This window comes from Macrobrachium rosenbergii, chromosome 26 (genome assembly GCF_040412425.1).
Source record: "Macrobrachium rosenbergii isolate ZJJX-2024 chromosome 26, ASM4041242v1, whole genome shotgun sequence".
In the NCBI taxonomy this organism is placed as follows: domain Eukaryota; kingdom Metazoa; phylum Arthropoda; class Malacostraca; order Decapoda; family Palaemonidae; genus Macrobrachium; species Macrobrachium rosenbergii.
Window position 1 is genome coordinate 47,927,297 of NC_089766.1, and position 15,000 is coordinate 47,942,296.

The 15,000-nt window shown below is 36.4% G+C and overlaps 2 protein-coding genes across 2 annotated transcripts in view; both read right to left on the reverse strand.

Annotated features, from left to right (window-relative positions):
• LOC136853163 (uncharacterized) overlaps positions 1-15,000 on the reverse strand; it is an 84,145-nt gene that overhangs the window by 61,548 nt on the left and 7,597 nt on the right. The gene's annotated exons all lie outside the window — the stretch shown is intronic.
• LOC136852840 (filaggrin-2-like) overlaps positions 4,036-15,000 on the reverse strand; it is a 39,107-nt gene continuing 28,142 nt past the window's right edge. Inside the window, exon 2 of the mRNA XM_067127745.1 lies at positions 4,036-4,452. Within this exon, the coding sequence (XP_066983846.1) occupies positions 4,036-4,452 (417 nt within the window). The remainder of the gene's footprint in view (positions 4,453-15,000) is intronic.

The window sequence follows — 15,000 nt, forward strand, 5'->3', positions numbered from 1 at the left end:
ACATATATATATTATAACTGTATGTATGATTATGTATCATACGCACGTAAACAGAGAAGCTGGCTGTGAAACGTGCTCAAGTACGAAACATAACGATACCAAAGTCCCCCATAAATTTGCCTCGTTTTCTCTGACTGGAAACAACACAGAAAAACGGGAAATAGAAAACGTAAACTCTTATAATAGTGATAATAATAACAATAATAACTGGTCCACACCGGCTCGTACTCAGTAATGCCACTGACCTCCCTCGTCACACTGAAGCATCGGTGCCATTACTAGGTAACGGCTCGGTGTCGTGTAGTGCAGAAATCATTCATTTAAATACGCACATAACGCCATTCGAATGGACGACGATAATGATGATTATGGAATCGATATTTAAATCTCTCGTTGATATTAAACATTATAAATATCTTGCCAATGTATATAAAATTTCATTTAAAACGAGGTTAATGCATTGAGGCAATTACGACGTATTATAGATGTATGAATGAAGTAAATATTAAACTTCGTTTTCTCTTAAGATTGTGGTGATGAATATGAATATGAAATTTAGGCCAAGCGCTGGGACTAGTTAGGTCATTCAGCGCTGAAACGGAAATTGAGAGTAAAAAGGTTTGACAGGTGTAACAGGGCGAAAGCCTCGCAGTCGCACTATAAGATAATTGTTAGATAGGGTGGAAAGTCAGATGGAAGGAAGATTATGAACGGAGGTACAGTAAAAGGAATGAAAGGGGTTACAGCTATGGCCCTAAGGGAGGGTCTATGCCAAGACCCGTAAGTAATGCCTACAGTGCACCACGTGAGGTGCACTGACGGTACTACCTCCCTACAGGGTAGAATATGGTGTTGGTGTGGATAGTAGACACTCGAGAGAATTTCTAAGAAAAATAAATCAAATTAAAGATAAAGAAAATAACTTTGAAAGGAATGGATTTTAGAAAAAGGAATAAGATAAAGAAATTATTTAAGATACATAAGGGCAATATAATAAAATAGAAAGTGGAAAAAATATGAAAAGAGAAATGAAGACATTATGAACATATTGAAGGCAGCCTTATAAAACATAATTATTGAGAAAAAGTAAAGTGAAAAATGTAAAGTTTCTTCGGCGCAGGATCGACCCTACTGTACAGCGTACATTGCCATATGACGCTCAGCCACTTCCCATGAAACATTCATGCGGCCCGTTGGCGGCTTGTGTTGTTAGCACCTGTAAGTTGCCAGACGCACGATCATGACTAACTCTAACCTTAAATAAAATAAAAACTACTGAGGCTAGAGGGCTGCAATTTGGTACGTTTGATGACTGGAGGGTGGATGATCAACATACCAATTTGCAGCCCTCTAGCCTCAGTAGTTCTTAAGATATAAGGGCGGACAGACAGACAAAAAGCCATCTCAATAGTTTCTTTTACAGAAAACTAAAGAAGAACCGTTACATTAATAAATGAAAATAAAAAAAAGTCTAAGATGAAAATATTGACAAAGGAGACGAAAAGAATAAATGCGAGAAACGATACAAAAAAAAAAAAAAAACGAAAGTATAAGAAAGCGAATGCTAAACTATTGATTAGCGATAATGTACAAATCACAAAGGGCTGAACTGAAAGGTACCTGGCACACTGTATTCAATAATTGGGTCGTACCTGAGGTGCCAGGTGCGTTTCACTGGTAATTTCATTGTTTTTGCTGATTGGTCAAGATTTTGTCACTCGTTCTTCCTCTCGTTTAGTGGGACGGGAATAAGAGAGAGAGAGAGAGAGAGAGAGAGAGAGAGGGGGGGGGGACATACCCACCATCTCCTGTTTATGAGTGTCGGGAGTTTTATTGCTTCCATTAGTGAATTCGGTGATGAAATTCATTTGAAAACTTTTTTCTTTGATTTTATGTAGAAAGTTTTGAGTGATGTTCTGTTAACACACGAAGAAAATACAAATTCCTGTAATGAGCATTGAGCTCTCTCTCTCTCTCTCTCTCTCTCTCTCTCTTTCTCTCTATATATATTATATATATATATATATATATATATATATATATATATATATATATATATATATATATATATATATACTATATATAACTTTTCATTCTGCGGCAACGTAAGTGCAGAACATAACGACAATCTAACGACAATTTAAGAGAGGAACGAACAGGGAATAAACAAAATAAATAAAATAAAATAAACAAATAAAAATTCCTCACTACGTGTACGTTCTGACATATTAGCTACACGCGTACTCATTTGGAGACCATCGTATATCGTCCTGATAATGACACCGCTTCGTAAACCCATATTTCATCTGATTTTCGGCAACTCCTCCCAGAAGGGCAGTTTTGTAAAGGTAGACGCAGGTGTGAGGCGTCATTGCTGCCTTATGAATTATGGTAATCGTTTTTTTTTTTTTTCAATTAAGCTGAAGTTGGTTGTACTGAGGTGATCTGTTGATTTTTATGCCTATATATACGTGTTTGGGTAGCTAAGCGCTGCTGACGTCACGGCGTTCTTACCGAGGGATTGCTGATGTCCCATAAACGTACATACAAACACACACATTATATTTATATATATATATATATATATATATATATATATATATATATATATATATATATATATATATGCTGTTTGAGAAATATCCACTTTCATATGCAATTTCTATTGAAATCAATGACATTATCTGCTGAGACTATGTTTATTATCTAGACTGAATCAGTTGTACTTCTTCAGTATAGCTGAATAAAATTTTCATATATATATATATATATATATATATATATATATATATATATATATATATATATATATATATATATATATATACTATATATCTATCTCCTTTCCCCATATATATATATATATATATATATATATATATTATTACGCATAGTAAGACAACACAATTCAACCTGGACCAAAGTCGAGATTTGTAGACATCATATATATATTATTATGGGGTGAGAAATCTGTACAAGGTCTGCTGATCAATAGTGTTTTCGTTTTACTGGAGTTCAGACTCATACCCCACCGACTACACCATTCACTGATCCGGTCCATGTTCCGATTGAGGCTGAGGACAGCTTCATTTCTCATAAGTGGAGACTTTACTGCACCCACAAGTGTTGCATTAAAAATAACAGTGGACCAAGAACACTGCCCTGTGGAACTCCAGGCACAATAGGTCTTGGTTCACTAAAGATCATATCAATAGCAATCCTCTGCTGCCTAGCTGTAAGGAAATCTTGACATATCTAAAACATATCCACCCACTCCAAGATTCTGGTTTATATAAATAGTACCTTGTGATTCACTAAATGGAAAGCAGCCCTAAAATCTATTTGAATTACTCTGCGCTCAAAACCCTTACCAAGGTTCTCTTGCAAATGGCATGTCAAATCTAACAGAGCATCGCAGGTACCTAGCTGCTTCCTGTATGCGTATTGACTATTAGCTAACAATCTATAGGTTCCACATAATTGTATAGTAGTTTAAAATAAGCTTATCTGCAACTTTTTTAGAGCACAGGGAGAACAGAAATTGGCCTCCAGTTCTACAGTCTGCCTATGTACCACTCTTTGGGACAGGCACTGCATTACTAACGTGCTCGTCTAAGATAATACATCGACATAAAAATCTATAGAATCTAGTAATCTTTGGCAACAACACACTAGAAACCTTTTAAGAAAACAAAGGGAAGAAACCATCATGATCTTCTTCACCTCAGCTATCAAGATTTTCCAGAATTTCCTGACATGCCTGGGCAATGCAAATTTCGTAGAGGAGGTTCAGGATGACAAGTATCAGGAGAAATCATCCAGCTGACTGCTTAGCTAAGCTCGATGAAGCAGTTCCTTCTTTTCCCTAGGGCCAATAACCAATCTAATCATCTGTTAGTAGTGGTGGATTGGAAGACTAGCCTGACCCAATGGATGATGCCAGTTTGGTCCACCACAGATGATGCTGAGTAATTCCTTCAAGTTTCCTCTTCAAGGAATCATTGTAATTTCTCTCGGCTGTATGGTAAGTTCTATTCACAACATGGTGGGACTCAACAAAAATAGTGTAAGTTTCATTTGACAGTTTCTTCTCTGTGTGTTGAATTTGGTCTGGTTGTCATGGTAAACTCGTCTACATGTATCATGAACCCATGGCTGGCCATTTGTCCTGAGTTTGATGACCTTTCTGGGGACATACCTTATTAATATAGCCATCAGCATTTCATTCAACTTCATTTTGGGATCAGGACCTAATACAGCATCTGAAATATTAAGTGCCTGACATGCTTCAGTAATGGGATTCCAATTGACTCTAGATTTCAGCCAGACCTTTTTTCCAATGGTGGCATTAGGAATATATTGATTGACAGATACGTCCATCTCAATGGCGCAGCGATCAGGCGTGCCTATATATTCACTCGCAGACCTTGGACTTGGCAACAGCTGGAACATCTGTGAATATGAGGTCTAATCTATTACCAGAAATGTGCGTGGGTTCCTCAAGAGCAGACCATCCATGTTGATCTGTGGAATTTGAATTTAGCCATTTTCAGTGGTTTGCATAACACCCTCCACAAATGACGAATGAGGCTATTGAATCCTGTGACTGAGCCATACTTACCCTTGCCAAGAGACAGTCATATATACTGTAGAATCGCCGATACAACTCGTATGTTTTAATATTTTTGTTATTCACATTATTCTGTATATTTGTCTGATGATATTCTTACCTTGCCCCTTGCATTTTCACTAACTACCCCCCACCCCCTTACGGGGAGCAAATAATATAATCACCCCCTGATTAGCTCTCGCTGCTAAAGTGGGGTCAAGTGACCTTAAAAATCAGTAATTGACCTCTGAAAGGAAACCGATCGATAGCAACTCATTACGAAAACCGGTTCATCGCCTCAGTTCGTGTCTGAAGAGGGTATTAATATTAACAGTAAAATTCTCGACGTACTTAAGAGAAGGCTCATATTCGTGTATACATGCGATGTCAGTGAAAGGAGAATATGGAAGTGAAAGGAAAAAAAAAGGTCACACGTGAAAAACAAGGTCATTATTGATTAAGGGCATTGTTCATCCAATTACTGTCGTCATCAGTATTCGGGAATGAGAGGAATAAGCTGCGACTATTCGATATTACGAATGATGTGAATGAAATAAAAAGCTTAATTATTATTTATCAAAATGCCCTCGTCATAATTCAGAAATTGAATGTTCGCTTTGATATAGAGGAACTAATTGATAAAAAAAGGGTGATATAAGTAATGCAAAAAAAAGAAAAATAAAAAATCCCCCGAAATTTCTTCGGCGCAATCGAGTTTTCTGTGCAGCGTATAATGCCGTGTGAAATTCTCAGCTGCCTCCCATGAAACCCGCAGCCGCAGCCCATGAAACTTTCACCCATGGCCCGGTGGTGGCCTGTGTTGTTGGCACCTAGACCGTTGCCAGACGCTCGATCATGGCTAACTTTAACCTTAAATAGAATAAAAACTACTGAGGCTAGAGGGCTGCAATTTGGTATGTTTGATGACTGGAGGGTGGATGATCAACACACCAATTTGCAGCCCTCTAGCCTCAGTAGTTTTCAAGATCTGAGGGCCGACGGAAAAAGTGCGGACGGACGGACAAATAGCAATCTCCATAATAGTTTTCTTTTTACAGAAAACTAAAACGAAGTTGATAAAAAATGAAAAATTCGATAATGGACCAATTCCTATCACTAATCAACCACCTGCACGCTATTTAGCGATTATTGATAGTCAATACACTTTAAATTCATCATCATATTCGATAGGTTTTTACTGATATACAGATTTCTGAGTCTTTGAAATACCAGAGGGTATTTTTTTGGGTATGTTGGAGGGGTATGGGAGGAGAAGCTGTAAGAGATTTGATACATTTTAGATATATTTTCTATTCAGTAAAGTTGAGGACATTATATATATATATATATATATATATATATATATATATATATAATTGCTAGGAGTTGCAAGCGCAAAGCATTACCGACTGCCCTGCCTGTGCTTCGCCGCTGCCGTCTTAAAAAGCATACTTTCACGGAATGCATGCCATGGCGTGGTCAGTAATGATTTGTGCTTGCAGCTCACTGCTTGCTGGTGGTGAGAGCAGACCATTTGAGGGCTGGAAATTATTTGTCCAATTTAATTGCCAAGAACGTTTACACACACATATATACATATACACACATATATATTATAATACATTTATATGTGTATATATACACACATACATACATACATGCACATATACACGCAAAAAGTTAATAATAGCCACGTGATTCTGACAAGGAAAAGGAACCATCTGATATTTCCGATTTGTTGCAACCCCTCCCTGTCTGCCCACCTTTGCTGAAATCTTGCAGCGTCAGTCATTGACTCTCTCTCTCTCTCTCTCTCTCTCTCTCTCTCTCTCTCTCTCTCTCTCTCTCTCTCTCTCTCCACTGACCCAACTTCCCGGTGACAGCGTTGAATGCTGGTTGAAAACGTTGCATGGCGTGCCACGCGAATTAAAACCTGGCGTTCCATTGAGGTCAAATGCATTCAAACCACCTCCTCGTCTCTCATATTGATTCACGAAGCTTCATTAGCATGTCTTTATAGCTAATTAGCATTTAATCCATCGAGCTTACGGAGACTGGGATTCATTCGGTCCAGCTTGGATGAATTAGCAACGTGCCGTGATCTATTTAGTCTGTGTGACGTCACAGTGAGGCGAGTTTAAGTGAATGACACCTGTCTGTTGGGGTCCCCGTAGGGAGTGGCCTAGTGCGGTGCACTGTAGGCATTGCCTAAGGTTCTTTGCTTGCAGCGTTGATTCATATTGCAACTGCTTTGAGGTTTTCCTCCTGTTACACCTTTCAGACATTCTTACTGTCAGTTTCCGTTTCGGCGCTGAATGACCTCGTAGGTTCCATGGCTTGGCCGCTGGCCAGAGTTCTATGTTCAATTCGGCCCGTCTATTGGGTCGTCCTTGTAGAAGGTCATTCTCTTAGGGAGGTTCTGATGTTATGTTAATTGAAACCTATTGACCTTGGCTGTACAAATTGCCCTTTGATAAGGACCCCATAAATCAAATGTTGGATGACACTCGTACCATACTGTATATAGAAGGTACATGATCAATTCGTCTATAAGACACTTACCGTACTGTCTATAGAGGGTACATGATTAATTCCCCTATAGGACACTCGTATCGTACTGTATATAGAATTGGGACACTCGTACCATACTGTACTTAGAAGGTACATGATCAGTTCCCCTATAGGACACTCGTACCATACTTATTTTGAGTTTTCTGTAAAAGAAAACTATTGTGCCGGCTTTGTCTGTCCGTCCGCACTTTTCTGTCCGCCCTCAGATCTTAAAAACCACTGAGGCTAGAGGGCTGCAAATTGGTATGTGGATCATCCACCTTCCCATCATCAACCATACCAAATTGCAGCCCTCTAGCCTCAGCAGTTTTTATTTTATTTAAGGTTAAAGTTAGCCATAATCGTGCTTCTGGCAACGATATAGGACAGGCCACCAACGGGCCGTGGTTAAAGTTTCATGGGCCGTGGCTCATACAGCATTATACCGACACCACCGAAAGACAGATCTATTTTCGGTGGCCTTGATTATAGCGCAGTAGCGGCTGTACAGAAAACTCGTTTGCGCCGAAGAAACCTCAGTTTTATTTTTACTTTTCCAATTCTTATCATTATCAGATTATGTCGTCATTTCCTTTCCCTTGTTATTGTTCTTGTCAAACCCACTCGGTTTTCCTTTCATTTTATCAAGGATTCGTCATTTCAACATTACTTATAACAATAGCATTATTATTATTATTATTATTATTATTATTATTATTATTATTATTATTATTATTATTATTATTATTATTATTATTCAGAAAATAAACCTCTATTCATATGGAACAAAAAATATTATTATTATTATTATTATTATTATTATTATTATTATTATTATTATTATTATTATTATTATATTATTATGAAGATGAAACCTAAACTAAGAATATTATAGATATTCTTTTACTTCTCTCTGAAAATTCGATTATATCCTGAGAGAGAGAGAGAGAGAGAGAGAGAGAGAGTAATACAACTTCTCAATGTTGAGAGAGAGAGAGAGAGAGTGAGAGTAGAATAAAGCTCTTCATTGTTGAATCACTACCATTTCCATTCAGAAACGCCGCGCAAGGAAAGCGTCAATCCGTCACCATACATAATTAACAATTGGTATAGTGAATTATGTAATCGGTATCAGGTCCTCAGGAGAGTACTGTAGTGTCTGTGCGTGTCCGCAGACACATGTCCGTAGACACGCGTGTCCGTTTATGATGGGGAATTAAGATTGAATGTATAGTTACCATTTGGCTAATGACGAGAAATACAGGTATATGGGTATTTTATTTATTTATGTCTGGAATTTTTTTTATTATTTCTTTTATGTTATAGTAAAAATTTTTTTGTGTTCTGTGAAAGAAAACTTTTTTCTGTGCGCCCTCAGATCTTAAAAGCTACAGAGGCTAGAGGGCTGCAAATTGGTATGTTGATCATCCACCCTCCAGTCATCAAACATACCAAATTGCAGCCCTCTAGCCTCAGTAGTTTTTATTTTGTTTAAGATTAAAGTTAGCCATGATCGTGCGTCTGGCAACGGTATAGGTGCCAACAACAAATGCCATCACTGGGCCTTGGTTGAAAGTTTCATGAGGCGCCGCGGCTGAGAGTTTCATGGGCCGTGGCTGAGAGTTTCATACAGCATTATACGCTGTACAGAAAACTCTCTCATTTCTTTTACTGTACCTCCGTTCATTTTCTCTCCCTTCCATTTGCCTGTCCACCTTCTCTAACAATTGATTCCAAACCTTTTTACTGTCAATTTGCCATTCCAGCGCTGAATGACCTCGTAGGTCACAGTACTCGGCCTTTGGCGTAGATTCTAAAGCGATGCGTGAATGAATTTTTTTTCATTAATGTATAAATCATTTCTTTCTTCTTCCAAAGGAGATTGTCGTGGTAACGACCTGATTGAAGGTCTGAGTTTAGTGTTTTTTTTTTTTTACTTTAGATTTTATCCTGTTCCTATATCTTTTTTAAAAGATATTTGGGCATATGTAAATAGTCCATAGAGATTTCAGTTATTTTTGTCGAGATTATCTGTATGGTATGAGAGTTTAACGATTCTCTCTATATATATATATATATATATATATATATATATATATATATATATATATATATATATATATATATATATATATATAGAGAAATATATATATATATATATATATATAGAGAGAGAGAGAGAGAGAGAAATATATATATATATATATATATATATATATATATATATATATACATACATACATACATGTGTGTATATATATGTGTACATATACTGTATTATATATGTATACACACACATGCAGAGAGAGAGAGAGAGAGAAAAAACGAACGCACAACGTAGACACATTATCACTGAATATTTCTAAAATCACAGGCTCTCCCTGATTTCACCTCATGACGGCCATATCCTTTATATCCTATCGATATCCTGCGTTATTGGTCATTCTGTAACTTCTTAGCGTTTTGCTACGGTATGGCAATACCTTAGGGTGTCCTCTCTCTCTCTCTCTCTCTCTCTCTCTCTCTCTCTCTCTCTCTCTCTCTCTCTCTCTCTCTCTTTCCATCTCTTACCAATTGCATAACAAATAATCAGGGAAGTTGGTTTTGGTAAGTGGCGTTCCCAAGGGCGTATTTCTCATTAAAACCTCTCGTAAAATCAACCTTATTGACCCTTACTGACTTAATGTGTTATTGGGGTGTACCTACAGTTCCTAAAAGCATCTGTGACTGAAGATATATAATATATATATATATATATATATATATATATATATATATATATATATATATATATATATATATATATATATATATATATATATATATATATATATATATATATATAGTCACCACGTGTAAGAAGGTTAGTGGATTTTGTGATATTCTCAAGCACAACATCCACTCACCTTTTTACATGATTTTTTTAGGGCTAATAACTCAAGCTATATGGAACACCTGTTTTATTTCAGGTTAAGGGAGGGAATGGTGTATGGTACTGTTTTTTGCACTGTTCTTGCCATTTAATAGATCTTTATCTATTTATCTATTTATTAATTTGTTTTTTTTCTTTTTTAATAAGTGGTATCTCTTCTTTCTGTATTTCCCTTTACTTCCTCTTACTTCTTCCTAGTGACCACATATTTTGGAAGCTTGAATATCAAGTCAGTGGCCCCTTTTGGGGGCTTGTTCCATATGAATAGGTTTCATATACTGAATAATAATAATAATAATAATAATAATAATATGCCCAGAGCTTGAAGTAAACAGGTAATCAACTCACACAGACACAAAAAGTTTAAAATTGTTTGTAATTTTATATATATTCCACTATTAATACGATTATTATTGTCGATATAAGTAGCAGTAGAAGTTTCTGCCCAATAAACTGAATGACAATAAGCAAGCTTTAGTTTGTAAGTTGTTAGGGATCAGGTCAGGCAAATAATTTTTCACTGCTTGAAAAATTGGTTGATATCGCAAAATAATTTTTCAGGCAGTGTGAAATTCAGCCTCATTTTTTGATTGAGTGTATATATTTTAGTTTATTTTTATGTGTGCATCTATATTATTTTTGACATCTATATAGCTTAGCCATAATTTATTTTTATTATATTTATACGATTTTATTTAGCTTAATTTGTTTGGTCTGTTTGGGTCAAATCTTGTAAAACAATTTTAGAACTGTTCCCTTAGTCAGATGGAATTGAAATTTTGTGTGGTTACTCAGTCCCGGTGACAATACAACCTTACATGATCAGTAGGTCAGCAGTGACCTCTAGTGACCCTGCAGTGACCTCTCCCAGTATTTTATGATTGTACGAAGTGAATAACTCTACGGATTTTCCAAACCTTCTTTGGCTCGACAGGACCTTATAGAAATTTTCTTACAATTAATTATTTTTATAGACATGACTAATCGTAAGAAAATCCTGGTGTGTCTCAAAATATTATTCTCTACTTTTTAGTGCATTTCAAAAAAGCGTTTTAATCTTTATTTTTCCACTTTGACTCCCATCCGACGTCGAGTGAATAAGCCAATAAACTAGACCAGTCTTGAGAAATAATTTCACTTAGGACTTAATGAGAGCCTGTGTAATCCTGCCTAATTAATAGGGTGTATTATTATGAAGATTAATACACCAATTAAAGTGTCGCCGCCGTTGTTTTTCTTGTCGTTATTTTTAGATTAATGCGACAATCTGTCGTCCCCGTCTCTTGCCTCTTGGTCGTTATTATTATTATTATTATTATTATTATTATTATTATTATTATTATTATTATTATTATTATTATTATTATTATTATTCAGAAGATGAAACCTATTCATGTGGAACAAACTCACTAAAGGGGCCACTGACTTGGAATTCAAGCTTCCAAAGAATAATAAAAATAATGATATTATTATTATTATTATTATTATTATTATTATTATTATTATTATTATTATTATTATTATTATTATTATTATTATTATTATTATTATTATTATTATTATTATTATTATTATTATTATTATTATTATTATTCAGAAGATGAACCCTATTCATATGGAACAAGCCCACCAAAGGGGCCACTGACTTGAAATTCCTTAAGCTTCCAAAGGATATTAAGGTGTTCATCAGGAAGAAGTAAGAGGAAGTAAAGGGAAATACAGAAAGAAGAGATCCCACTATTAAAAGAGAAAAAATAAATGAATAAATAGTTAAATAGATAAAAATGTATTAAAATGCAAGGAGATTAGCATTAGGGTAGTAATGCATCGCATCTTCGCCTGAACTTCTGAAGTTCCAATCGCACGAATTTTTTGGTCAAACAAGAAAAATTGTGAAAATTACAAAAACAAAGACATCATTAGTAGACACTTGATTAAACAGGAACAAATAAAAATCATTGGTGTTTTTATATTTGTTTCAGAAGCAGATCTTCTGCAAAAGCTGTAGATTTGAATTTTTTATATGTATAGTGGTCCGTTGGTTTAGTGGTTAGTGTCGTGGAATGCCACTCAGATGTGGTGGGTTTGGGTCTCCCCCAGGGGATGAAAGATCACTGGCTCTGTATCATGATCAGTTACTGCTGCAGTGTGAAGGGGTCTGCTGCGGTGGGAGGCTGAAACCAGCATATTCTTTAGAAGCTTGAATTTCAAGTTAGTGGTCCCTTTGGTGGGCTTGTCCCATGTGAATAGGGTTCATCTTCTGAATACTACTACTACTACTACTACTACTAATAATAATAATAATAATAATAATAATAATAATAATAATAATAATAATACACCATATTCTTTGGAAGCTTGAATTTCAAGTCAGTGGGCCATTTGGTGGGCTTGTCCCATATTTATAGGGTTATTCATCTTCTGAATAATAATAATAATAATAATAATAATAATAATAATAATAATAATAATAATAATAATGGCATCTTTGTCCACGACGATACTTAAAACAAGAACGACAAAAAGAATGAGGTCACCGCTTGAAGATTCATTCAGAAATCGAGAACAGAAGACAATAATATTTACTTTTTTTGTCCTAGTCTTTGCGCATTCCTCATCTATCATGCATTAACCAGGTGTATGTGACCCACCTGGAGATTCCGGAGGAAGGAGTGAAGAATGACCACAAGGACGTAGGAAATGCCAAGAATGTGAAGGAATGATTGCACGTGAGGAATTCTTTTAAATATACAGTGAAAGGAACGAAAGGGGTCGCAGCTATGGACCCTAAGGGACGCCGCAAAGAACCTTGAGTAACGCCTACAGTGCACTTCTAGGCATTACTTAAGGGTCTTTGCAGCGTGCCTTCCTAAGGCCCCTAGGTGTTACGACCCCTTTCATTCCTTTTACTGTACCTCCTTTCATATTCTCTCTTCCAGCTTACTTTCCTTAATCTTCCAACAATTGATTCATAGTGTAACTGCTTTGAGGTTTTCCTCCTGTTACACCTTTCAAACCTTTTACTTTCAATTTCCTTTCAGCGCTGAATGACCTGATAGGTCCCCAGCGCTTTGGCCTAAATTCTGTATTCTATTCTGTCCTGTTCTCCCCGATATCACATGACTGAGCGTGGAAGTTCAAGCAGTTTTTCTTTCTCAGTATTCCGTGTGACTGGTGTTGACGCCATTCGCTCTGATTCTCCTTAACGGGGCAGTTGTATAAATCATCCACATTTTCCCTAATATTTCTTAGCACGTACGTTTTTTTGTCCGCATTTTTTCTCACGAGAAGCTCTTTATGGGAATTTATTTTCGCGTGTGGTCGTATCCATGCATTTTCCAATTAGTTTTTTCTGTGGGGGAATTGTATTTTTACGGTTATTATTCAAAATCTTTCCTTTTTTTTTATCACATCATCGTGATTTATGTATACGAACGTTAAGCTACAAATGTCGTTCAATATCCAATTCGCGCTGCTTCGGGAATATCACCGAAGGGGAGTTATAAATGGTAAGTGATTTGCTACCTAAGTGACGCTAACACTCGACACAGTACCCTCGACTGGAAGTGGTTGGAGGGTACTGTCGGGTGTTCGAATCACCTAGGTACCAATTCATATATCAGTATAATTCCCCTTCGGTGATATTCCCGAAGTAGCGCGAATTGGGTATTTTAAAACGACATTTGTAACCCAATGGTTTTATATAAAGGCCGGTGATGTGATAAAAAATTCACACATATATAGTTTGTATATATACGACTGTGACCATGCCTTGGTAATAAGACGAAAGTATTTAGCATCTCATTGTTTTACTCGTGATTTAAAATCAAACATATAAATATATATATATATATATATATATATATATATATATATATATATATATATATATATATATATATATATATATATATATATATTGTAATAGTTATCCTGTTCTAATGTAGATCGCATCTATATTGATCGACCATTCTTCAGTCCTATGTCGATCCGAGTCATTTTTCTTTATGAATACTGAGAGTCAGAACTGACTAATTATTCCTTTTGTTCTCGTCAGGGTGCCGTGACTTTGTGCAATTCAGTCCTTCGTTTGTTATTCGTAATTGTACGGGGCACCTGAACCCACCTTTAGAAGTCTACCCACTTTCGTCAGTACTTCAGTGTTGATGTGACTAAACAAGTAAAAAATAAGCCGAAGTTTCTTCGGCGCAAGCGAGTTTTCTGTTCAGCGTATAATGCTGTATGAAACTCTCACCCACGGCCTGTGAAACTCTCAGCTGCGGTCCATGAAACTTTCAACCACGGCCCAGTGGTGCCCTGTTTGTTGGCACCTATAGTGGTGCCAGACGCACGATCATGGCTAAATTTAACCTTAAATAAAACGAAAACTACTGAGGCTAGAGGGCTGCAATTTGATATGTGTGATGACTGGAGGGTGGATGATCAACACACCAATTTGCAGCCCTCTAGCCTCAGTGGTTTCAAGATCTGAGGGCGGACAGAAAAATAGCGACACGACAATAGTTTTCTTTTACAGAAAACTGAAAAGTAATTATTCAACAAAATCATTAAACAACACTTCTCTGCTGTCAAGGGCTGAGCTCGACTGATTAGTCTTTGAGTGATGGACCAAACTAAATCAATACGAAGTTTAAAGATGTTACACAGCCAGGTCGGCTACAGTGCACCTCACGCTGTGCACTGTAGGCATTACTTAAGGTTCTTTGCAGTGTCCCTTCGGCCACTAGCTGCAACCCTTTTCATTCCTTTTACTGTACCTCCGTTCATATTCTCTGTCTTCCATATTAGGAATTTTAATAGGAATCTATAGGATTTTGTAAGACCCTGCTTTCAGTGGGCCTTGCGAAGTACACTGTAGGCAGTTGACAATGTTCTTTGGAGCGTTCCT